This window comes from Eurosta solidaginis, chromosome 1, assembly GCF_040869045.1.
Source record: "Eurosta solidaginis isolate ZX-2024a chromosome 1, ASM4086904v1, whole genome shotgun sequence".
NCBI classification, from domain to species: domain Eukaryota; kingdom Metazoa; phylum Arthropoda; class Insecta; order Diptera; family Tephritidae; genus Eurosta; species Eurosta solidaginis.
The window spans coordinates 74,949,395-74,977,023 of NC_090319.1; the positions used below are offsets into that span (position 1 = coordinate 74,949,395).

General features: G+C 33.7%; 1 protein-coding gene across 1 annotated transcript in view; it reads left to right on the top strand.

The window, feature by feature from the left end:
- Delta (neurogenic locus protein delta) overlaps positions 1 to 27,629 on the top strand; it is a 135,987-nt gene that overhangs the window by 52,447 nt on the left and 55,911 nt on the right. Inside the window, exon 3 of the mRNA XM_067758299.1 lies at positions 5,512 to 5,578. Coding sequence (XP_067614400.1) covers positions 5,512 to 5,578 — 67 coding nt within the window. The remainder of the gene's footprint in view (positions 1 to 5,511; positions 5,579 to 27,629) is intronic.

The window sequence follows — 27,629 nt, forward strand, 5'->3', positions numbered from 1 at the left end:
GCCGTTACTGTTTGTTGTGTTCATTGTTGTAGCTGCTGCTGGTGCGATAAAGGTGGCGGTGCATCCAATCGTTGCCTTTGCACCGCAAGCGCATTCAAATTGCTTGTTCATTGGTATTTCAATGCTTTTTTGCGCTTGAATGCTTTGCAACCGCGCAATTGACTTGTAGCAACATTTCTTAAAATACTATTTTTAATTTTGATTACTAAGATTTCAGCACCTCATACAACTGCACTAGGAATTCTCATGTATTGCATGATTTTAGTACGTTTTAAAACTTTTTTGTAGAGCTTGCGTTTTCTTTTTGATAACTGCCAGTCTCGAAAAGTCATTCGCGACTCGAAAAGTTACTCGAGACTCCAAAAATCATTTGAAACTCGAAAAATCTTTCGAAACTCAAGCAATCACTCAAGACTCGTAAAATCGAAAACTTGGTTTTTTGCGATATTCTCGTATTTCGAAATACTCGCAAATCTTGCGAGCTTCTCAAAATTCAATTTAGTCGCTGCATTGCTAGTATTATAAGAAAGCTCACGACTTCTTCTGACACATAAACGGACTTTTCGAGATTCGAGAATCTCGCGAGAAGTCAATGATCGCTATAAAACTCTTCTCGAAAATTCGAGAGCATAAGCTTTATTTCTTTGTGAAATCGTTTGGCAACTGTCATAACCGATAAATGCTTAAAAATTAATAACAAATTCATTGCAGTAGACAAAAAAAAAATAAAATTTAAGAAAACAAACACCTGCTTATTGAATTAGTAAATCTACATCAACTTCCTGTCCAATTGTGCAATACACTAATCTCACAACTGTCGCAGCAACTAAACAGGTTTTAACAAAAAAAAAGTGGATTAAAAACTTGCATTATTGCTCGCTTATCACTGTAGGAAGCATGTGACACCCACATACTATTTGGTACCCGCTGTGCCACAACCTGTTTAAGCTTTCGACAAAATCGAAAGTTAATATTTTAGCTGCAATAGCGTTATATTAGTTCAATAAATGTCCAAGGCGTCGGCGCATCCTCCTCTGCATTTTTTTCTTCACCTTTGTTAAGTATGCAACTTGGATATAAATGTGTAGAAGAAATACTAACAAATATATTCAACTAAACCTGTTTGCTTTTCTTCATTTCTATTTTAAATTTATTTGTTTTTGTTATGCGTATTTATGGCGCTTTAACAAGTTGTTTGTTGCACGCATGCGCGCATCCACACATTCTGCGCATTACCACGCTATACCACTACAACAGTCTTAATACAAGTATTACTGTTATAGCGCTTTTAGCGCGCGCATATTTGCATTTCAAATGTTGCTTTTCTCAACATCACCACTACAATTTACTTGCCCATTCATTTATGGACCGTTACTTATGCATTTCGCTGCTACTTGTTTGCATTATTCATGTGCCAAGTCAATGGCTAAGTGATGGCATAGGGCATGGGTAATATTGTGTTGCATTGCGTTATTGCGCTGATGTCAGGTATTACACGGAAGCTGGCTGAACTAATCAAGTAAGATGCAGTTTGTTGATATCCCTTAGATATCAATGAATACCAAACATTCGATGCAGTTATCAGCTAACGAATTTTGTTTCATATTTTATTGACACCAATCGCATGAAATCAATTACTTAACGCCGCAGTTACCACAAGTTCATTGGTTTTATGCAAAGTTGATACCTCACCGACCCTTTACGTTAAACGCAGCTACCCAGTGACTATATGCATTGTCAAATTGTGTAAGTAGTGCGATTCAAATGTATAAATGCATGAAAAAATGCAGCATTACCCACCCCTTATAGCCACGCTACGAGACGTCTAAAAGGATAACAAATTGCTGCATTGTCAACTGGCTTGAAAGCATTTGCGCTCGGTCAACTTACTTCTTATACTCAGCTGAGCAGAGCTCACAGAGTATATTAACTTTGTTCGCATAACGGTAATCCGTAACGGCATAAACTAATCGAGATAGATATAGACTTCTATATCTCAAAATGATCTGGGCGAAAAAAGAAATTCATTTAGCCATGTCCATCCGTCCGTCCGTAAACACGATAACTTGAGTACATTTTGAGGTATCTTGATGAAATTTGGTATGCAGGTTCCTGGGCGCTCATCTTAGATCGCTGTTTAAAATGAACGAAATCGGACTACAACCACGCCCACTTTTTCGATATCGAAAATTTGGAAAAACCGAAAAAGTGCGATAATTCATTACCAAAGACGGATAAAGCGATGAAACTTGGTAGGTGCGTTGACCTTATGACGCAAAATATAAAATTTGTAAAATTTTGGACAATGGGCGTGGCACCGCCCACTTTTAAAAGAAGGTAATTTAAAAGTTTTGCAAGCTATTATTTGGCAGTCGTTGAAGATATCATGATGAAATTTGGCAGGCGCATTACTCCGAATACTATATGTATGCTAAATAAAAATTAGCAAAATCGGATGACGAACACGCCCACTTTAAAAAAAAAAAAAATTTAAGTCTAATTTTAACAAAAATTATTATTATTATTATTATTATTATTATATAAGTAAATTATGTCAACATTCAACTACAGTAATGATATGGTGCAACAAAATACCAAAATAAAAGAAAATTTCAAAATGGGCGTGGCTCCGCCCTTTTTCATTTAATTCGTCTAGAAAACTTTTAATTCCATAAGTCGAACAAAGATTTACAAATCCTTGTGAAATTTGGTAGGAGCATAGATTCTATGACGATAACTGTTTTCCGTGAAAATGGGCGAAATCGGTTGAAGCCACGCCCAGTTTTATACACAGTCGACCGTCTGTCCTTCAGCTCGGCTGTTAACACGATAACTTGAGCAAAAATTCGATATATCTTTACTAAACTTAGATCACGTACTTATCTGAACTCATTTTATCTTTGTATAAAAAATGGCCGAAATCCGACTATGACCACGCCCACTTTTTCAATATCGAAAATTACGAAAAATGAAAAAAAAATGCCATAATTCTATACCAAATATGAAAAAGAGATGAAACATGGTAATTGGATTGGTTTATTGACGCAAAATATAACTTTAGAAAAAACTTTGTAAAATGGGTATGACACCTATCATATTAAGTAGAAGAAAATGAAAAAGTTCTGCAGGGCGAAATCAAAAGCCCTTGGAATCTTGGCAGGAATACTGTGGTATTACATATATAAATAAATTAGCGGTAGCGATATCTCTAAAACGCCTTCACATATACAACTAAGAGCCAATCCCTTTTAAAATACTCTTTAATACTTTAATTTGATAGCCATATCGTACAAACACATTCTAGAGTCAACCTGGTCCACCTTTATGGCGATATCCCGAAATGGCGTCCACCTATAGAAGTATGGCCCACTTCTTTTTAAAATACTCTTTAATACCTTCCATTTGAAACCCATGTCATACAAACACATTCCAGGGTTACCCTAGGTTCATTTTGTTAAATGGTTATTTTCCCTTATTTTGTCTCCAAAGCTGAGTATGTAATGTTCGGTTACACCCGAACTTAGCCTTCCTTACTTGTTTTTCATACATTTTTATTTCTTTTCGCTTTTTGTCCAAAATTTATCATCACTCTATTGGCTCAGCGTAGGCGTAGCGTATTTTCTTTTTTTGTTTACACGTTTTTATCGCGCTTTTTCACTTCCAACCCATTAGCGCTTGGCTGCATGCTTTTTTCGACGCTGATTATCACAACTTATTAATTTGTCACCAATTTAAATTTGCATATTTTTTATTACTCCATGTTTTCTAACGGCCTGAATTTTTTCCACTGGATTTTGTTGGTGTCTAAGCATAGCTGATGTTCAAACTAAAACCTAAATTTACTTAACGCTAGTAAATTTATTTCCGTTGAACTGTGATCTTTATGTATCTTTAATTTATTGAACGTTTTTTTCTCTTAGCCGTCTGCTTGCTTTTCTTCTTTAATGCAAATTATCTTCATTGGCACGATCATTATATTTTTCGACTTTTGTTTTGTTTTCTAGCGCTGTTTAGGAAATTTCACTTTAGTGTTTTAAAGCTGTTGCATTTTCTGTTTTTGTCTATTATTACAATATGAAATGTAAACCTGTTGTATCTTTACAATAGCTGATCGTGCTTAAGGCGTGCACGATCGGTTATGACCATTAATTGTTTTTATTGTTAAAATTGATCATTGCATTAATATTGCATATCCGTTTCGCTTGGCTTCGAAATAAACTATCTAATTGTATATTATAGTTTTTTGTATATTTGTAACTATTAAGAAACAGCTACAGTTAATATTATAAAGATGAATCATTGCTTTATCTTTGACTCCGTCTAACAATTAACTGTTTAAGCAACTTCAGCTAGTATTTATAAAATCTAATCTAAGCTAATCTTCGCATATCAGTCCGCTGATCTTCGCATGATCAATGTACTAATCTTCGCTTGGTCAGTTCTTTGATCTTCGGATGTTCGGTCTGCTGTTTCAATCTTCATAAACACTTCCTTTTGTTATATCAATCTAACCTAATAATCAACACAATAGGTGGATCAGCCTACACTAGTACTACTTTTACACTAGTCTACTTTTTTGCTTATTTTTCTATCAAGGAAGTCTTTATTCAATAATTGATTCTCGAAAAGTTTTATAAATTCGTATTATATAACTTTTTCCATTTTCTTAGCAGCTTTGTTTACAGTTCTCCGATCTTGCGGAGTAAATTCTCTAATCTTCTGCCGAATTTCTCATGATTAGTCTGCTGTTTCGATCTTCATAAACGGTTCCTTCTCTTCTTGGCTTTATCGCATATGATCGTTTCATGATCACTCCAACCACTTTAAATATCATACTTATTAACTTTAACCAATTTGTTAGCAGATTTGTATACAGTTTTTTGATTTTGCGAAGTAAATGCTCTTATGGTCTGCTTATTTTCGCATGATCAGCCTGCTGATCTTCGCATGATCAATGTGCTAATCTTCGCATGTTCAGTTTGCTGTTTCGATCTACATAAACACTTCCTTTTGCTAAATGAATCTAACCTAATAATCCAAGTAAATTCACTTATGGTCTACTGATCTTCGCATGATCAGTCTGCTGTTTCGCTATACATAAACGCTGCCTTTTCTTATATCAATCTAATGTTAATACAAACCAAATCCTATGTATGTAACTGAGCCAGTCCTTTTTAACACTAGCCAACTTCTTCGCTTATTTTTCCATCAAGGAGTCTCCCTTCAATAATTAAGTTTGGCTTTGATCGTGTCTGATCGTTTCGTGGTCACTCCAACCACAACAGTTTTCTGTTCTCTAGCGACCACGCTAGCTGTCAACGTATTATCTGTCGATTATTTTCTACTGATCTGCAGTGATCTTGCAGACTGCGTTAAGCTTATAGTCATGCGATACTTAAGAACATTCAATTGCTTACCTCTCTTTAATTATATTACATTAAGTTTACGATAATTACTAAAATATTTGTTTATATTTCCTTTATTTAACATTTTTTCCTTTTTTCCCTACAGGGCACGTTCACATTGATCGTCGAGGCATTGCATGATACGAACAACAGCGCGAATACGCGATCAAACAGTAAGTATTTGTTGATATACATTTTTAAGAAACTAAAAAGTACTTTGAGAAAAAAAATCGTACTGGGAAAACTTACTTGTACTGGAATGACTAAGTAATTTGTCGACTTATAATCCAGACAGTTTTGGCGCTACTTCATCAACTTTAATGGCTAGATTAGGTTAGACGCCATGGAACTTCGAGTCGAAGTCATTCAAATTCACATCATCACGCGTGGATGTGAATGAATTCTCCTACTTATATCATACGAATTTTGGTTCACACGAGAAGAAATGACTCGTTGCGTCATACATAATTAACCCCTTAGGCGGCCGCCGTGGTGTGATGGTAGCGTGCTACGCCATCCACACCGGAGATCCTGCATTCACGCCCCGGGAAAAGCACATTAAAATTTTAGAAACAATTTTTTCAATTAGAAGACATTTTTCTAAGCGGGGTCGTTCCTCGGCAGTGTTTGGTAAGCATTCCGGATGTATTTCTGCCATGAACAGCTCGGCGTAAAACAAATGGGTCCTGTCCCTTTGAAGGAAAGATTAAAAGGAGCACGAAGCAAATTGGAAGAGAAGCTCGGCCTAAAATCTCTTCTAAGGTTATCGTGCCTTACATTTATTTATTATCGATTGTCAATTGTTTAATTGACCCAATGTTTTTATTACTTCTGGGGTTTATACTCTTTGGTCGGTGGTGGTTGAGTGAAAATAAAGTTTTCCTTTATGCTCTTACGCGTTTCGCTATATTTTGTACCTTCATCAGAGATATCAGTTATTTATTTATAAAACAATAACACACATAAAATACTATAGATTTTCGTTACCCGATATCCTCCTGATCTCAAGCGCAATTCATTCTTAATATCTTAGACAAATTGCTTTAGGGCTATCATTAAAAACTGCTGAGCTATCGAGTGCTTTAAGCAGTACGCTGGAAATGTAGTATTTTATATTGCAAAAAACGAGTAAACCTACATATTTTCTTTCAAAAATCTTTAAATAATAACAACCAAACAACCTCACTTCCTTTGACAGTTGTGTTTTTTTCAATTTGAATTGGAACTTCCTTGAAGGCTGATGAACACTTGCGTCTGCTAGATCACTACAATTTTTAACTTGACAACCAAACAACCTTATAATTGCTTCCTTCGTCAAAATAAAAAAAAAAATATTATTTTTAAACCACATTATTTTAATATCCTGTTTAATTTCGTCCTTGTTTTTCGTTGTTGTTGTTATTGTTTTTTTTTTGTTTTTGTTTTTTGTTATGCTCACATCCTGTCAAAAATTCATATAGCATGAATTATTACGATCGTCATACTTTGGGGCATGATCATCACACTTTTTGCTTATGTCTCTCTGCTTGCTGGCACTTTTACAAGTTATTCCTGCTCGTTTAGCTTTTGCCTCCGCCAATATGCGATATATGATATCCTTTTTGGTCTCAGAGGGTTTATGTGTGTGTTTTCTGTGTTTCTAAAATCTAAACGCCTGACACTTGAGCAGCAGCTCATCTTCTTGTAGCACTCTACTTTATAATCCATGGTATAGTCTACTGCTGTTGGGCAAACCCTTTTTTGTTTTTGTGTGTCTTGTGAATAACATTTCCACACCACAGCCGGTGCGTTTTGTTGGTGTTGCGCTTATTGTTTTTGCATGTAGATTTCCGGCATATTGAGTGGTTTTAAATATCAGCTTTTGTATACACGATTTTTTTAAATAAAAATTAAAAAAAAAAAATAGATACTAAAACGTCGTTCTTACTTAAAACAATGTGAGGTACTGCTGCTACCGCCACCACCACCAGGTTTTTAGTTTCTACACTAAGCGCCCGCTTTACGTATATGCGTTTGGCAGCAAGCGCAACTGTAACTTGGAGGGGCGTTTTGCTTCTTCTTTTACTGTTTTTATATTTTTTCATTTTGAAAACCTTGAAATTGCATTGCACTCTATTTCTACGTACCTTATGTTAAATATATTTACATTTCTTTTTTAGTGCTTTTTTATATCCCTTATTTCTTGCTTTTTCTCTTTGTAACTGCCACAGAACGGAAGTGTGTCGCTTGCTGTCGCATCTCGCAACTTCACTGCATGTTTGCTGTCTGTTGCACTTTATTTTTTAGCTGCAACACATTAAATTTGCTTCGTTTCTGCACGGCTAATTCGCCATTTAGTTGGATTTAATTTAATTTTAGCTACAATTAATTTACGAACATCCAATACTCTATCTTTTGTGTATACTCCACTTCAACACCCGCTCATGCTGCTGCGCATCCTCCTCCAAATCTGTGTTTTTAGTTTTGTTTGCAATCAATGCTGCTTGCAATTACTTTGACGTGAAGCAGCACTCCGATGTTGCTGATGGTGGTGATATTACTGCTTTGGATGCTGCTGTTATTGTGCTATTGGCTGCCACTCGTTAAATGTTGCAAATATTTTAATCCAGTCAACACAGTAAACGAGCGCGTCTGTTTGTAATAGTCAGCCATTAAAAAGCGCCGCCGAATCACGACTTTTTGTGTGCATGCTGATTGCATGGCTGTGTGTCTGATGTTGTAGCTCATCTGTGGTCGAGTGGTTGGTTGACTGTGTGTCGCATAGCCTGCCTGCCTGCTGTTTATTCATTTCATTGTCTACTTTTGCACAACAACATCACGCAACATTTCAATGTTGCACACGCGCTGCTTACTGTTTGCTTTTGTTGCTGCTGCTGCTGCCGTTGGCGTTTGGAATTGCAGAAATAACTCGCGCACTATCAAACTCTAAAATTGTTTAGTTTTATGTTCGAATTTATTTATAGCCTGTTTGTTTGGCTGCCTAGCAACAAACGCGCTAACATCCTTGCCATCAGTCTAGTTGCAGATTTGATATGTCCCTTACTGCTTACGTTTTCTATGCTGTTGTTTTAATTTTTTTAAATCAGCGATCGTGTTCAGCAACGTGTAATCCATCTTGTGAGCCTCTTCTTTTTTGCTGTAATCACGAATGATACTGACAAACTTTTATTGCCAGTCACTTACCAAAAATACCACACTGCTGCTGCTTTGCTTCCTTACATTCGCGCCCCACACACACATCCAATACGCCTCCTTTTGCAGCCGTTGTTTGGTATTATATGCAACTATGCTGCCTGCTCTTGCTGTCTCTTTTACATTGTCCCACTCCTTACCCAACGCGTATCGCCTTTGATACAATTTTCTGTCAACCTGCCGACAAGCTCGCATTTATAGACTGCAAATTTTTTATTTTTATAGCGCTTGTTGCATGCCAATAGTGTCGCGTCCAGATGCGCGCCGTCTGCTGCGTCAAACGTATCTTCGATTTCCTGCCAACAATATAAATGGATATTGTACATGTAGCAGTTTTTTCCAACAATTTTATTTTTTTTTGGTTAAAATGTCGCTTTTGTTGCAATTTAAATTCTTTTTGATTATTCAAAGCGATAAAATTGTTTTTTCCTTCACAAAGATGAAGTTGCAGGAAAAAAGAAATTTTTTATACATAAATAAGAGAACACGAAATGAGCTGCATGTTGCACATCAATCGCATCACATTTAGAAGTGTTTAATATTCTGGCAGCTCTGTTTGTTTTTGTCGGTCAAGCTGTCGGACCACACAATACGTTATAAGGGAATGTATGATGCATAGTATTTCGTGGTTTGAGAAGGTGATTCGTTTGCGCTACACTTTTCCTATAATGACCTAAGCCTTGCAGATGATTCACCACAAGGGCGCTCAATAGTTAAGTTGGAGGAAATGTGATGTTCTGTCAATACCGAAAACTTTTGTTGGAGGTACACTTCACCAACTTGGTAGCAATTAAAGTTATTTACAGTGAATCTGTTGAAAGCAGCGAATACCTAAGTACCGCCCTCGTTATGCTTTGAATCAATACCCGCGCTCCAGTTTGTATTGGGCTTGACTCTTTTTCGTAATAGATCAGATTTTTTGAATTAGATATATGTATGTTTATAAGTTTATTTTACTTTCCTGGCAACACTATGGACACATTCAGCCTTTATTGAACGGCTAGTTCAACCTAACACTCCTCGGAACTTTTAATAGATACTTTTCCTGAGAACACCTATGTCGGATTTACGTAGAACGCTTTGCCGCGTTGCTTCGCTTTGACAGCGCCAAATGTTAACAATATTTTGAATTTTTTCTTCGCTATCTACCAAATCGAAACACTGGTCATATTCGGCCTTTTTGTCTGGTTCTATGCGCATGTACATGTGAGAATAAAGTGAAGCGGAAGACTTCTGGTATTGTTATTGGTAATGTTATTGATATTACACACGGCAACAGTCACTAAGACATTTTTTTTGAAATTCACTCCTTCATCAGCTAGCTTTTCGGGTGCTGAGCTTTCAACTCTAGTACACCTACATTCATACTGGTGTGAAGGTGTCTTTATCTACTCAGACGTTTGAATGCCCCGCTACACGCTTTCTAATATGTCTCTAACTTTACTTTTTTGTTGCTATTTCTTTCATACACACTTTGGTACATACATATTATATTTTTGTAAACCCAAATTTTGTGGAATATTTTTCGGCGCGTTCAATAGAACTTGATCAGTTATGTTTTTAATCCCCAATTCTATTTTCTAACAGTATTTAATGCTATCTGCGCGTCATTTACTTTTCACATTCTTACCCATTTCACATTACTAATTCCCAATTTCCAATGCTCATCTACCAAATCAGCACCTGCTTTACCTGCTAACGAGTTTTATGTTCTCTAATGTCTTTTCAATACATGTTAATGCCAATGCCATTGGCATTCGATTCATGATTGTTTTCCCAGGCTTGCCTAAAAAAGATTAATGTTTCCTTGATATTTTGTTTTTCTTAATATTAGAAATAAAGAAAAATTTATGTATTCTATATTTTGTTCCTTTTGCTTTTCTTTAAGGAGTTCTATAATCTTTTAAATTCCCAACATTCTACCTTTGTCAGCTTTCTCTCTTCATAAATTTTTTCAAAGAAAAAATCTCTAGCAAGCGCAACACCTAATAATGGTTACTCATTTGGGTCTACATAAGCAACAAAACAAAAATACATGCATGCCTTTTGTGGAATTTTAATTATGCCTTTTCATGCTCAAACTAAAATCTGTTGAAGCAACGTTTTTATATTCACTTTTATTTATTATTATTTTCGTTTTCTGCAGCTCTTTTGTTGCTCATCCATAGAAAATCGAAAAATACTCCTACATCCTAATGATTTAAGATAGCAACACGATTTTTCATTTTCCATTTCAATGCAGAGAATGCGCGTTAAAAAAAAAAAACCAAAATAAAAATACAAAACTCCGCATTCTACCTGCCGCCTGCCAATAACGCGCAACGCCTCTTTTTTTTACGTTCAATCGCTTTGTTGTGTTGTGTTGCATGCTACATGCACTGCGCTGTCATTTCACTTTTTGTTGTCTATACGAAACAAGCTTGCTTCTTCTTCCGTAGCGATATATATAGCATGTCCTGCTGTGCGCATCCTGTTGAGATTTCAACTTCTCCTTTTAAATATATACAGCACTCCATTCCACCTTCACCACCAACAACAAGCTTGCGCCTACTTACCTTTGCTTGGCTATGCTTTGTTGCAAGTTGTTTGATGTAGCCATACATTGCGCACTGCACTGTGTATTGCATGTTGTTTGTAGATTTTTATCGCGATTTGTAATATTGCAATTTTAAAGCGTTTCTTTTTTGTTGCTTTACCTGCTTTGTGCATTTTTTAATCTTTAACGCGCTTTTTAATTTTATGCCACATGACTCGTTGACTCTTGTCAAGGATTAATTTCATTATTTAAGTTGCGTGGTTTTTTTTTTGCTGACATTTTTTTATCGCAATGTTTTTTGCTGCTGCCTCCTTTAGGCCTGTCAAACACTATCTACACAAATGTCGTGCTTCAGCTTAACAGGCAACCAGTTCTTGTGAAATCCGTTTTTATTTAATATAAATTAAAGAAAGATTTGCTTTTTTTTAATCTCATAATTGCTTTTAAATAAAACACGCATACGTAGTGGAATTCCACTTGTTAACAAAGTTGAGTCTGTCATCTGCGGAATTTATTTGCTTCATTACTTGCATTTGTCATCAGCAGCGCATATTAATTTGATTGTTTTTTTTTTTGTGGTTTTGTTAAAACTCCTAGGAAACATTATCCAAGAAGAAGAAGTTTGAGTGTCTCCTTTACCCATGACGCACTCATAGCCAAAAAGCTACATCAAGTATGTTGGAAGTTCCAGCCTGCAAACGGTATTCAAGTGCAACGAATAAAAGCCCAGTTGCTTGGATGGTTAGGTCATCAACAGCCAGGCACGAGATCCGCGCAGTTACGAGACCCAGTTAGAAGAAGACTTAACTCCTTTAATGCTGGCCAATTGACGACAGTTATGGCGAAACTATTTGTACAATCGATGAGCTTTGAACCCGAGTACATCTGCTTTCATATTGGTGATGGAGCAGATACCTTAATCCACCCAGTCATCTCAATGCTCAGTTGCACGATTTGTAATTTGTCTTTTGTACATACGTACTATATGTTTTTATGCCCAAATTGTGTGGCATATTTTTCGGCGCGTCCATCAGAACGTGATCAGTGACATTCGACTTATAGCACAGCATAGTAATAGTATCGCTATTCACGATTATATCAATAGTATATGTATGCATTTGATTAGCGAGACAGGTTCATATTGCGTTATACAATTTTTCTTTTTTTATTGATATTAGAGAATGCTTACAAAAAGTCCACATGGCGATGGTTGTTAAATTTCACCTCTTCATCAGCTAGCTTTTCGAGTGCTGAGCTTTGAATTCTAGTACACCTGTATTTAAACTGGTGTTGAAGCAGATACCTTAATCTACTCAGCCATCTCAATGCCTAGCTGCACGCTTTGGAATTTGTCGCTAACTTTTGCTTTTCTTTGTTGCTATTTCTTTGTGGTATACATATGTACTATATGTTTTTATTCCCTAATTTTGTGGAATATATTTCGGCAGGCTGAACAAAACTTGAAGAGTGACTTTGGAGTTATAGCACTGCATTGTTAGTAAATCTTCCGCTGTTCAGCATCATATCAGAATTATATGAGGAGACAGGCTCATATGGCTTTATACGACCTTTCTTATTGTTATGGATAGTAACCCTACAGAAGAATTTACTTGTCAAACCCTATTGCTACATGTGTACAAAGCCTTTACCTCTGCAAGCTAGTATCAGAATCAAAGTAATCTTTGGGGCGTGCCTTTAAACTGAGTATATCATTGCATGACTCAATATTTAGTTTTTATTCTTTCTGTAGAGAGGTAAGGTTGAACTGGCCGGTCCATAAGGACCTCACATAGACTGAATGAGTGTGCAGTGAGGATCTTTAAAAATGTTATCTACGATCTTATTTCTATTAGAATTGCTTCCGTCGGAGAATTTAAAGTGGTACACTTCTATATGTGCAGAAATTACTAACGATCATTTACCTTGGTTCTGAAATATTGGTAAAATCAAGAGCACACACACGACAATCCAATTCGTTAGCCTAATAAACGAAGGGCAGTTGATTTTTGACTCACGCAATCACACTACTTGTTGCTATAGCACTAAATTTTCGTTCATTCGCAGCAATGCTGTCTGTAGTGTAAATTCTTTTAAACATTATTCTTAAATATTTTAGAAATGGATGATGTAATTTTTTGTCCAAGTAGGTAGCTTTATAGAGCTTCAGTAGTAGTCGTAGTTTAGTACCTCCTCTCAAATTTAAGACGTCGATTTATAATATTGTGACGAATATTAGCGACACTAAGGGGTACTATCATCTCTAAGCCGATACTACGCAGTGACTTGTATGCACATCAACAAATCAATCATCATGTCTACCCATATGTCCATACAAGCAGCGGAGAGTAACGCACAAACACATGGATATATCTGAGATACTCCCGAAATTATGCAATCATTTCTGCAAGTATCACTCACATATACACGCGCATGGGCTATGCCAAAAGCTATAAAATCGTGCATCTGTAGTTATAGCAGAGAAATTTATAGCTTTTAAACGAGAAGTAAATTCTAGAAATAGAAACGCCTAGAAGTATGCGAACGAGAAATCACAGAGTATATAAGGAGGTAAAGCTGAGAATCAGAATGAGTTTGATTTAAGCACGCTATCTGTCGAGAAGTAGTATTATTGTGAATTACTTGAATAAAGGCCATTTTGCATTATTGAATAGTGGAGTTATTTATTCAACAGTTTAGTGATTCGAACGTTAGTAGAAGGTTGCAAATAAGAGGAATTGCACTAAAATCGTTACAATATTTATAGATTTTTATTAGTACTCTTCTACAATTCATTTCATAAGTGCTTACAATATTTTTCCATCCATTTTAAATTTTTCTATTAAATACATTTTCGAGTTTAGTTCTGATCATATTTTGGTTTTATCGTATTTCTTTTCTTAATATTTTTTTTATCTGCACTTCAACGTTCTTATATCCACTTCTTTTATCATGCTTATCTATCTCTTTATGCTCTCTTGTCTTCTTTTATATTCTTTGTTCTTTTTACTTCCTTCTGTTCTTAACCGCATCATTAACATTATAAACACTTCTTGAATCCCCGCTACACCTACCAATTAATCTTTGCCAATGCCAAGTTAAAGTTGTTGCTAGCCGTTTGCTGCTGCAAGCGCTTGTTGCAAGTCGTTAAATACGTATCTTTTTGATTTTAGCACAATCTAGCTGAGTGATTTTTGTGTTCAACGGACATTGACTGTATTTCAATGTATATGAATTATTTTTTTCTTCTTAAGCGTGTGTTTTTTTTTAAGGCTGGTTTGTGCTTAAGCTCTTTTGTGCGGGCAATCGTGATGATACTTTTGATGTTGATGCTTTTAAATATTTTTGTTATCGCTTTTGGATTGTTGTTGCGTATTTTGTCTACGTTTTGAATATTGTTTCTTAATTTTATTATATTTTATCTTTTTATCTCGTATTCGCAGCTATTTCATTGAATTTAAGTTCAAAAGTCTGCTATTTAAGAAAATACGTCCTCAAGTGTGATCTATGAAGTGTGATTTTTTTCTAGCGTGATTTTTTTACGTTTATTCATCAATCGTTTGTAATATTTCTTTGATATGAAATCTCTATAAAACTAATTAACTCAAAAATTCTTTTGGTAAATTTTTTCCTGCATACTGTGCTATGTAATAGTACACCTTTTCATTGTCAATTATTGAAAATGTTTGTGAAGGCAGCTTACATGACTGTCACACTCTACTCGCTAGCCTAATGACAAGCAGTCATCCATCCATTTAGTTGTCCCGGCAGCACTTAACCAGTTGTTAGGCAAGCATCCCAACAACAACTAATTATACTTGCGTACATCTATACGGATTGTCAGCTGCCGTAGTGCACGGCGCGTAAAACCCACTTGCAAGCGTTGCTCTAGCAGCCAGTTTGGCAACACAGCGCACATACTTCGACCAAAGTTTAGACAATTCTAACATACTAACACTAAATATACGAAAAATGTCAATTTTGGTTGGAAATTAGTGATTTTCATTTATTTTGATTATTTTTGGGGGAACCGGTTGTTGTGCACTGAAGACAAAAAAAAAACAACCGATGCTGAGTGGGGCAGAAATTCCTGCGCGCTTGCATTTTTTTATTTACTATACGTTTTTGGCAACGTTCACAAATTAACTTAATTAATTAACAAGCAAAAGTCGTTAGCGAAAAATATTATTTAAAACAAGTAAGGAAGGCTAAGTTCGGGTGTACTCAGCTGAGAGCTTTGGAGACAAAATAAGGGAAAATCACCATTTAGCAAAATGAGCCTAGGGTAACCCTGGAATGTGTTTGTATGACATGTGTATCAAATGAAAGGTGTTAATGATTATTTAAAACGTAGTGGGCCTTAGTTCTTAAGGCGGACGCCTTTTCGAGATATCGCAATAAGGGTAGACCAGGGGTGACTCTAGAATGTGTTTGTACGATATGGGTATCAAATTTAAAGTATTAATGAGGGTTTTAAAATGGAGTTGCCCTTAGTTGTATATGTGAAGGCGCTTTCGAGATATCGACCAAAATGTGGACCAGGGTGACCCAGAACATCTTCTGTCGGGTACCGCTAATTTATTTATATATGTCATACCACGAACAGTATTCCTGCCGAAATTCCAAGGGCTTTTGATTTCGCCCTGCAGAACTTTTTCATTTTCTTCTACTTAATATGGTAGGTGTCACACCCATTTTACAAAGTTTTTTCTAAAGTTATATTTTGCGTCAATAAACCAATCCAATTACCATGCTTCATCTCTTTTTTCATATTTGGTACAGAATTATGGCATTTTTTTTTTCATTTTTCGTAATTTTCGATATCGGAAAAGTGGGCGTGGTCATAGTCGGATTTCGGCCATATTTTATACCAAGATAAAGTGACTTCAGATAAGTACGTGAACTAAGTTTAGTTAAGATATATCGTTTTTTGCGCAAGTTATCGTGTTAACGGCCGAGCGGAAGGACAGACGGTCGACTGTGTATAAAAACTGGGAGTGGCTTCAACCGATTTCGCCCATTTTCACAGAAAACAGTTATCGTCATAGAATCTATGTCCCTACCAAATTTCAAAAGGATTGGTAAATTTTTGTTCGACTTATGGCATTAAAAGTATTCTAGACGAATTAAATGAAAAAGGGCGGAGTTACGCCCATTTTGAAATTTTCTTTTATCCTTTTATTTTGTTGGACCATATCATTACTGGAGTCGAATGTTGACATAATTTACTTTTATACTGTAAAGATATTCAATTTTTTGTTAAAATTTGAATTTAAAAAAAAAAATTTTTTAAAAGTGGGCGTGTTCGTCATCCGATTTCGCTAATTTTTATTTAGTACACATATAGTCGTAGGAGTAACGTGCCTACCAAATTTCATCATGATATCTTCAACGACTGCCAAATTACAGCTTGCAAAACCTTTAAATTACCTTCTTTTAAAAGTGGGCGGTGCCACGCCCAACGCACCTACCAAGTTTCATCGCTTTATCCGTCTTTGGTAATGAATTATCGCACTTTTTCGGTTTTTCGAAATTTTCGATATCGAAAAAGTGGGCGTGGTTGTAGTCCGATTTCGTTTATTTTAAATAGCGATCTGAGATGAGCGCCCAGGAATCTACATACCAAATTTCATCAAGATACCTCAAAATTTACTCAAGTTATCGTGTTTACAGACGGACGGATGGACGGACGGATATGGCTAAATGAATTTCTTGTTTCACCCAGATCATTTTGATATATAGAAGTCTATATCTATCTCGATTAGTTTATGCCGTTATGGATTAACGTTATGCGAACAAAGTTAATATACTCTGTGAGCTCTGCTCAGCTTTTGTAGTATTATAAAAAAAGCGCGCATGGCAGTGGGCACCTGTTCTACACTAACAATTTTCTTTTCCAAATTTTCGTTTGTTAAAGTTGCGACTGCAAAATGCTTGAGTGAAAAAATTAACAAATTGAAAAAAAAAAAAAAATAGAAAAACCGCTAACCAGCATGTGCGCTGGGTCGTCAAGTCGCCAACATGCGCACCAGCTGTTTGAGTCTGTCTCTATGCGCGCATAAAATTTTTTTTCTTGTGATATATTGAGCTTTTTTCCGTGTGTCACAGCATGTTTGGGACGCCAGTGTGTGGCATGTGGCATTTTGGTGTACTACATACTTATAATATTACAGACTCTCACTAGAAACTCATACAAATAAGCGTACAGATTAAGCATGCTGGCGTTCCTATGGATTTTTGTGAATTTTTTTGTTTTGCGTGGCAAGCATATGGCAATCAGCTAAAAAGCTTTTTACAAATTTGTGATCGTCATAAACAGTTGTTGCATTTGTGTGTGCAAACAGTCGAGTCTCAATATGCTTGTTTGCATTTTTTCTCCCCACACCCCAGCATACTCAATAATAGCACCGAAAAGCTAGCAATAATTGCACTAACCAACTCTATAGCGCGCACATTACACAGCTAGCGGTGTTCGCGCATGCGCACAGTTGGATTTGTTGTATGACAGGTTATTAGACGCATATATGCACTTTTTGCTATTTTTCTTTTATCAAATAACCAACAAAGCACATTTAATACTAATTTTAGTATAAGCATGCATACGCGCTTTAGAGTTGTTGTTAACTCAGAAAAATGCGGCAAGTTGAACGTAGGCATTAAAAAAATGATGTATGTATGAATGTGCGTTAAATAAAAAATGCAAAATAATCTATAATAAAATTTGCAAAGCCTTACAAGTTGTTTGCTTGTGCAGGAATGTGCATTAAAAAATACTGAAAAAGTATTTAAGTCTTCTGTATGCACTGAGTTTCTGATTTTTTCACATTCGTTAATTTGATTTCTTCCTGAATTTTTTTTACTACAAATTTGCTTTACTTATTAACATTCAGCAATTTTCTACGCAATACCTTTTGATAAGCACGAAAAAGAAAAAACTGGTTGTTAACTGTCGCATTTGTGATATTTTACCATTTCTCTTCTTTTTTTATTAAATTTTTAACGCATAAACAATGTGACAGCTTCTCGTTAGCGTTTTCTTGCATGCTGCTGGGAACTTGTGTGCGCGTTGCTTTGGCGCTGCGCCTAGCTGTCATTTATTTTGCAGACTGATAAGAGTGAAATGCTGTGTGCGCTTTTTTTGAACGAAGTGGGAAATTTATTAAGGAATTGGTTTCCACTTGTTGCAAGTAAATTTTAGTTTGATTAATTGTGTCGATTTTTTGTGCTTGATAAGAAAAATCATTAGTAATTGAGGTGAAATGTTTATGGTGGCTTTTAAATCAAAATTATTGAGGTGACTTAAACTTTTGTGTTTTCAAATATAAAATTTGTATGTCTACTGACTTAAACTTATTTTTGGCTAAGAAAGATAAACCCTAGAAAAAATATATACTTTTTAAGTATCTTTGTGGCCTCAAGCTCGTAACATCTTTTAGTTATAAATATAAAAAAACTTTCATTTGATCTGAACCTAATAACCTTAAACAAAAATTAAAACAAAATTATTTTCTAATAAACAAAAATTTAATTTTCTTATGCGAAAAGATTATAGATATAAAAAAAGTCTGATTGGCAAGAGTCAAATACAATTTTTTAATTTATTTTTGATAAGGTGAAATAAAAGGAAAAAAAATAATTCTTCAAGACTTCAAACCTCTTAGAAAAATATAGAGAAATCCACTCCAGAAAATTTAATGTGTGACAAATTTAATTGTTACAATTTTTTAGTGTTAAATATTGTTTGTTTTTTAAAATTTCAGTTTGAGAAGTTTCGAAATATATTTTAAAATGTTGATTTAATTTTAATTTTATTGATTGTTTATTATAAACTACGTTAAATTCAAAAAAAAAATTTTATTTTCTAAAAAACTCCTATGTTACTAAGCTCTTGAGAGCGCACCTATAAGTATTCCACTCCATTAGTGTTAAAAATAATAGAATTAGTATGTCTGTATGGTGTATAAAGGAACAGCAACAAAAAGGCAATACTTAGAAAATAAATTTATTTTTTAATAAAAAAAATTTAAGGAAATTTAAAATTTTATTTTATTTTTCCGCTTATAATGATTGAGTCACGAGCGACTGACAAGAGTCAAATTAAAATTTCGTTTTGATTAGATTTAATTAAATAGAATACTTTTTTAAGATTTCAAACTTCTTAGAAAAATAAAGATAGATTAACAAGAAATGCACACCAGAAAATATTAAATGTTGGCCTTTTCGAATTTTTAGTGTTAAAATTTGGTTGCTTTTTAAAACTTCAGCTAAAATATGTTGAGTATTTTTTTTTAGGAATTCCAATTTTTTTTTATAAATAATTTTTTTTTAATTTTTTACATTTTATAGATTTAATGACATTTATGCTAATAAAGACTTCGTTTTGATTCGATTAAATCGAAAAGTAGATATGAATTTTTAAGTTATTGTTAAATTTTAAGATTAAAAATTAAGATTTCAAAATTAAATAAAGCAGTAGTGCAGCCACCAGTCGCGGCCACCGTGGTGTGATGGTAGCGTGCTCCGCCTATCACACCGTATGCCCTGGGTTCAACTCCCGGGCAAAGCAACATCAAAATTTTAGAAATAAGATTTTTCAATTAGAAGAAAATTTTTCTAAGCGGGGTCGCCCCTCGGCAGTGTTTGGCAAGCACTCCGGGTGTATTTCTGCCATGAAAAGCTCTCAGTGAAAACTCATCTGCTTTGCAGATGCCGTTCGGGGCCGGCATAAAACATGTAGGTCCCGTCCGGCCAATTTGTAGGGAAAATCAAGAGGAGCACGACGCAAATTGGAAGAGAAGCTCGGCCTTAGATCTCTTCGGAGGTTATCGCGCCTTACATTTATTTTTTTTAGTAGTGCAGCATACAGTGTATTCAATAATTTTTTCTTTGACAATTTTAATTTTTTTAAATTTATTTCGTGTTAAATTTTGTGCATTTTTTAATCTTGTATATTAAAAAAACTAATTATTACATTAATTTGTTGTCTTCAAGACCAACTTTATTATTTTTGTAAAATGTATATTTTACAAGTTATATTACATTAAATAATTATACACAGAAAACGAGTAAATTAGAAAAAACAAAGTTCATAGACCGTATAGCCATAAATATACATTTTACAAAAATAATAAAGTTGGTCTTGAAGACAACAAATTAATATAATAATTAATTATTTACAGACCAATAAAACCAAAACATAACATTAAAAAAAACTATTAAAATGTACTGAATATTTTTTTAGAAATAAGGTTTTCAGGAACATTTAGACTTTTCATGACTAAATTAAGATTTCGTATTGATTAAGTTAAATGAAAAAGAAGGAAAGAAATTTCGATTTAGTGTTAAATAGTGAAACTTTTGAAAAATTAGAATTTCAAACTTCTTAAAAAGACATATAGATACAATTTTTTTTGTCAAATTTAATTTTAAAATTTTTGTTTGTTTTTAAATCTTGTTTATCAAAATTACTAAAAGTTCAATTCTCATACGCTGAATAATTTTGTTATTATGGTTTCGTGCTTTGCGTTTTTTTTTTTTTATAACTTTTCAAGTCCTTAGTCCACCATTTATTGCTTTTCTTAAAGACAAATTGTTCACCTTTAACACTTGTTCAAAACAAAAAGGAGACCTCAATTTTTTTCACTTCCTTCCGCCCAAGTGCACGTGTGTTCGGATAAAGTGTGTATGTACATATTTCATTTACAAAATCTGTAGGCGCGATGCTTCCCGATGTTTTACAATTTCTCGCGCTCACTTAAAAGCTATCATTTTAAGTAGATATCTTTTTAACAACAGCAAAACACTTTTGCTTTTTTCGTCCCATGAAATACTCGGCATAAATTGCAAAACAAAAGCAAGTGAACAAGCTTACAAAAAATAAATAAAAATAAAATCTTATGTTATTTCAGCGCAAAGCACGTTAGCGGTTAGGTATTTAGCTTCACAAGTTTCACCCGCTCAATTGCGCCTAGCGGCTAGACTACAATATGTGAATCACTAAAGCAGGTTCCTTGCTTAAGTCTTTCGTTCTTGAACAAAGCCCTTCAAAACAAGTAAAGTTTAAATGTGTTTGTTGTTCGTTTTGACTACTGCAACTCAGAGTTTATGCTATTGTTGTTATTTTAAGTACTTCTATAGTCTATAGAGCCACATATGCAAATATACTTCCGTCCTAAATTTCCTCATACAAATACTAGTCACTTAAGTGCTATGTGTAACTGTTGACTTTTTTTTCTTATGAAAATATGTTCTACTGCATTTTCTTTTATTTCAATGTTCCCGCATTCTTATGTAGCAATAGATACATACATAAGCATTTTATTTTTCGCGCATTCACCTCTATTCCCTTTCGGTTGGTTAGACACGGTGCAATACCAGCAACATTTTTAGTATAGTCGCGTGTATGTCTTAATGTGGTTTTGTTGACTACCAATTACAAATGTACATATGCATACATAGAACCACACGTAATTGCTATGACATTGTTATTTGTATGTTTGTATGTTTTCTTATTGCTGGCCATGCGGGAGATTTATGCTGCATTCAACTTTAACCGCTGCCATCAACGTCGTTGTGTTTGCTGCTGTTGTAATTTGATGTTGTGCCTGCAAATTGTTATTGTTGCATTTTTTAAAGCTCTTTTTTCTTAGGTTTTTATTGCTGGTTTTTAATGTGTATGTGTTATTTTTTTTTTTTTTTTGCTTTATTTGCAGTCGCACCACCTCAATTCAGTCATGCACCTGCAATTTACTTTATAGACCATAGTCACATGTATTGGCATTTGTGTGTGTGTTTTTGTGTTTACACTGGCGTACATACTTGCAAGCATGTGTCGCAGTTTTATTTTCCTCTATAGTTGCATGCTCGTCTCCTCTCCTCACGTGTTTTTTGTTTAGCTGTGGCTGCCTCAAACTTGCGAACCGGTCTGTGGCAGCTTACTTGTGCTTGACTGCCCGATTAGCATCGTCGTCTCATTCTTCACCGTCATCAAGTCGGTATTTTTTCATTACAGATATGTGTATGATAGTGGCTTACGATCGTTTGGCTAGCAGCATGAGTGGTGATAGCGTTTGGAATATTTTTTTTTGTGCTGATAATTAAATGTCAGTCCCTTGAATTATGCTTTTATATATTTTTAGTTCACATGGTCTTTTGAAATTTTTTTGTTTGAATTATTTTTGAAACCCCAGATATTTAAAAAAAATTTTGTTTAAATTTAAAAGAAAATTTTGGTCTTAAATAAATTCTAATAAATTTTTAATATTTTATAATTTTATTTTTAATTTAGAACCGAAATTTTAAAATAAATTTGGGGACTTAATTTGTTTCAAAATTTTTATAAATTTAGTACATAAATCATATAAATTTTTTTTTTAATTAAATCTTGACGGGCTTTCTATTAAAGTATACTTTTTGTCATCATAGTTTGTTTTTTATTAAATAAGTTTTACATGCTGCTAATCTTTTATTAAACAATTTTATGAATTGCTAAATAAATGCTAATATAAAACATTAATAAAAAAATATAAAGAAACAAATAAAAAAGTGTAAAAAACATAGATTCGGATAAACAAAAAATTAAAAAAAAAGAATAAAACGAAAAATAAAAAAACTAATAATGAAAAAAAAAAAATAAGAAAAGTAAAACAGAAAAAATAAAAAGAATTGAAGCTATAAAGAACTCAAACAATGGAATTAAAATAAAAACAGGAAAAAATGCGTGTAAAAAAACGAAAAAGTATACAAAAATTCGGATTAAATGATAAAAATATAAAATAAACAATAAAAACTAAAAAAAAATGATAATTGAAACGAATATATATTAAAAAAGTCAAATAAAACGATGTATATTGGAACGATTTTCCGTCATCCCTTGTCAAATTTGGTTTTGAGACAAACCGGTTTCGGCGTTGTGCCATCATCAGTGTCGATTTTCGTTCTAATCTGTTGCTGTCGTTTGTCCTGTATTTATAGTTCGTAGGTATATGAGCAGGTATTGTCAAATTGATGATTGTGTATATTTAGTTATGTGTATGTGCAGTGTGTTCATTCAGAACCGAGGGTGGTTTACTAATCGATTTGTGTGGCTGATTGGGGTAGGTAGAAATCTGTGATTTTAGTCGTTTGACCTTCTTTGTCGGTTTTTTGTTTTGGTGTATTAATGGTTTTGTGTTTATTTGTTGTTGTGTGTTTGTCTGTTGTACCTGTGTGATTAAGTTGTTTCCTGTAAACAAGTTTTAAAGGCTCGAATATTGTGTCATAAATTGTGTTTATCTGTTCGTTTATTATTCTACCGTCGAATGTTTTCTGTTTGTAGATTTCCATGTTTTCGAGTACGTTGAGACGTCGGCCCTTTTCTTGTATGTGAAGAACCCTAACTGTTTTATTGATGTTTGCTGGGAACATTCATTCTCGACCATGTGATTCGCGAAGTTAGACTCGGGTATAATGTTTGGATTCCGTATTTTTTTGTTGTAATCTCTAATATGTTCTCTGAACCTCGTTCTTATTTACCGTCCTGTTTGTCCTATGTAACTATGCTGGCATCCGCAGGTAAGCTTGTATACGCCGTGGCTGCTAAACAGATCCTCTGAGTTAATGTTAGTTCTTAGTTTTCGCCCTAGATTGTTCGATGTTTTGAATGCTGTGTTAATGTTGTATTTTTTAAAGAAGTTTGCCAATTTATATGTTCCTTTTCCAGTATATGTCATAGTCGTCCAGCTATTATTTTCCTTTTCATTATTTCGTTTTGGTTCTCCATTTGTCCTTCTGAGCTTATCTACTAGTCCTTTTTTATATATGTTGTTTGCAGCGATATTATATATGACCTCAAGTTCTCTCTTATATGCCTCTTGTGTAAGAGGTGTTCTTTCAAGTCTATGTACCAAGTACCTTAATGCAGCATTTTTATGCTGTTGAGGGTGATTTGAGGTATTGTGTATTATTGTGTCGGTGGCCGTTGACTTTCTATATATGTCATAGTTAAATCTTTTGGCTTCTTCATCAATATTTATCGTGAGGTCTAGATAGTTGATTCCTCCGTCTTTTTCGGTTTCCATTGTAAATTTTATATTTCCGTGCTGCTTGTTGAGGTACTCCAGTACAAGCTCTTCGTTATTAGTAGTTAAAACGCAAATTATGTCATCCACGTATCTAGCATAAAATGGCACGCCTAATTTGGACTTCAGCTCCTGTATGTACTTTTCTTCCAGATTTTGCATGAACACTTCCATAAGAATTGCTGATGTGGGGCTTCCCATTCCAAGACCGTTTGTTTGTCTATATATTTTATTGTTGAATTGAAAATAGTTTTGACGTAAAGTGGTTCCTAGCGTATTTGTGATTTGCATACTTTTCACCCTGTTTTTTGTGTTATGAACTATTGTTGAGCTAACTATGTCCAAAGTCTCCGATAGTGGTATAGATGGGTATAAATCTTTTATGTCAAAAGATACCAATTTTCTGTTTCTTGTTAGCTCTACGGTCTCTAGTCTCTCTATTAGTTCTGTTGTGTTAGCTATTGCATATTCGTTCCTTAGCTCCAGAGTATCTATCAATATCGTTTTTAAATATTTGAACAGTTTGTAACATGGTGCCGATTTAAAATTAATGATGGGCCTCATTAGCGTGTCCGGCTTGTGGATTTTTGGTAGCGCAACCAGTGGAGGAGCCGAAGGGTTCATTTGGACCAATCTATGTGCCATGTTAGAATCTACTATATTGGTTGCATTTTTATAGCAACTTTGATTTGTTTTTGGTATTCATCTGTGGGATCCTCTCTCATTCCACGACATTTCATTTCCTCTATGAGATCCTCGGTTTTGGATATATATTGCTCTTTTTCGATTAGCACAGTGGTGTTTCCTTTGTCCGCTTTCGTTGTGACAATATTGTTTTTCCTTAGTTTATGCCGTAGATTCTTTATTGTTTTCTCCTCGGTATTCGATTTTTGTCCTTCCTGTGCTTTCACCTCCTTTATGATTTGCCTGCACATGTGTCTTGCGTGCTCCTGTTCTTCCTGTGGTATCAATGATATTGCGATCTCCGCATCTACAATCGCTTGCTCCGTTTTTCTTACTGTATTCTGGTCCATGATATTGTGCTTCAGGCCCTTTTCGAGAAGTTGTGCCTCTTCCTTGGTAATGGCCACTGTTGTGAGGTTAACGAACTTGTCATGAAACTGGTGAGTGTTTTGGTTTTGGTTACCCTCTCGTCGTCCTGCCAGCTTGTCCAATTTTCGGTTCAGCGACCTGTATTTTTGTTGTAGTTCCTGATCGACCTCTGTCTTAACATTAAAACATTAAAAAAAAATATCAAAAGACATTAAATTAAAAAAATATATATAAAAAACTATAGAAAATTTAAGGAAATAAAAACAAATTTAAAAAAACATAAAGAAATAAGAAAATAATTTAAAAAAATAGAAAAAACAAACAATAGAAAGAATTTAAAAATGTTAGAAATTTTTTGAAAATAAATAATTTAAAAAAATTAAATGATTACAAAATCATAATAAGTAATAAAAAGAAGTTAAAAATAAATATCAAATCAATAAATAACCTTAAAAAAATATGTGTATAAAAAAATAATAAATAAATAATAAAAAAAACTAAAAAATATAATAACGTTAAAAAATATAATAGCCAATATAAAAAATAAAAAATTTTAAAAACATAAAACACAATTTAAAAAATGTTAAAAATATCAAAAAAATAAAATAATTAAAGAGTATAAAAAAAGAAAAATATATAAAATAATATATACCTAAAAAAAAATAATAAATAAATCAAGCATATCTATGTAATCCTGATGATGACTTCAGATTGAAGTCGAAATATCGACCAAGCACAAATTTAAAAAAAATTAAACCTTGCGTTTTTAATCTTTTGTACGGCCTCAAGCTCATTAAACATACCTCATTTATAATTCAAAATTTAATTTCCAAAAATGTAACAAATTAAAAAGTATTAAAAATATTAAAAAGGTAAATAACATAAACAAATACAAAAAAATTAAAAATATAATAAAATTTATATAAATAAACAAATATATTAAAAATGAAAAACATTAAAAAAATATTATATAAAAAAAAAAAAACTAAAACAAATTGAAAAAGATGTATAAAAATATATATTTATTAATAAAAAGTAAAAACAAAAAAATTCAAAATTTTAAGAACATAAAAAATCTTAAAAAATTACGAAAAAGAAAAATTATAGTAGGACGAAAGATGTCAAAAAATATAACAGTAAAAAAATTATAAGAAAGAAAAAAAAAAAACAAAGGTAGATCTTATAAAACTAAGCCTGCTTTCAAGCTCGGCAGCATATGTTAAATTCGATAAAATTTGTATCACTTTATAAATCTTTCAGATGGCTTTTTTTTTAATAAAAATTTATAAGCGCACTAGTTTTCGGTTCAATTTTACCTTTCAACCTGTTCATTGAGTGAACCACAATTAAAACAACAAACTAAGCCGTAATTCACTGTTTTTACTTAGAAATATAAAGCTAATTAAATGTTTGAGAAAAATGAAAGATCAGCAAAATTAGCAACAAAAAATCTTTACAAACAACTGCCTACTTTGTAGCGCGTCTCAAAAACACATGTAGATAACAATCTGAAATTTAATGCGGCAACAAACATGTTAATTTTTCTACATATGTATGTATATGTATGTATGTATCTCGAAAGTAGTGTTTTTGCAACGCTGCCTGTGGGACATATGCATTTAGCTCGTAACGGCAGTAGCAGAATAGTAAAAAAATTAAAAAAGGGGCAGAGTAAAAATATAAAAAAGTATTAAAAAATAGATGCACAAGTATTTAATAAAATTTTGTAAATCAAAAAGCATACATGCGCAGCACTTTTTGCCAAAACTGCATGTATGCTCTGCTGCAATCTACGGATATCATATACTTACATAGCGGCATTGTTGTATCATGCGCTTGCATTTCTTCACGGCTCAATCTTAACATTTTTTGTTTCGCTAATGCATAATAATTAATCTTCATTTAACAACCTAACCAACAGACAAGTGCTCAAGTAGTTAAAAAAAAAATACTAGCAGCATCTTTCTTAGCAACTGAAGCGAAAAAATCAAAAAATGCACTAAGAAACAAATAAAAAACAATAAAAAAATGTATTCATAAATCTTCTGACGTGGCCTGAGAATTTTTTTCACTGCGCTTTTGTCCAGCCTTTCATAATTTTTATGATCATGTGTATGAGCAACTTGTTTTTTTTTCATCGTGCTTTTCTTTATTTTTTTTTTTCGTCTTCTGCTTGCTAGCAGCAGAAATCTCTACATATTATCTTGATTGTTTCCGTATGCATTGGGTATTTCGTTTTCTTGTCTATCGCAACTTGCCTCTAATTTCTGGAAGGATCGCCAAGTATACGCATGTACACACTGAAAGAAATGGTGCTAGTAAAATCAACAAATAGGTTCTGTTGTTCTTGACTTAGCGGAGATTCGGTGATATTGATCGAATTATGGT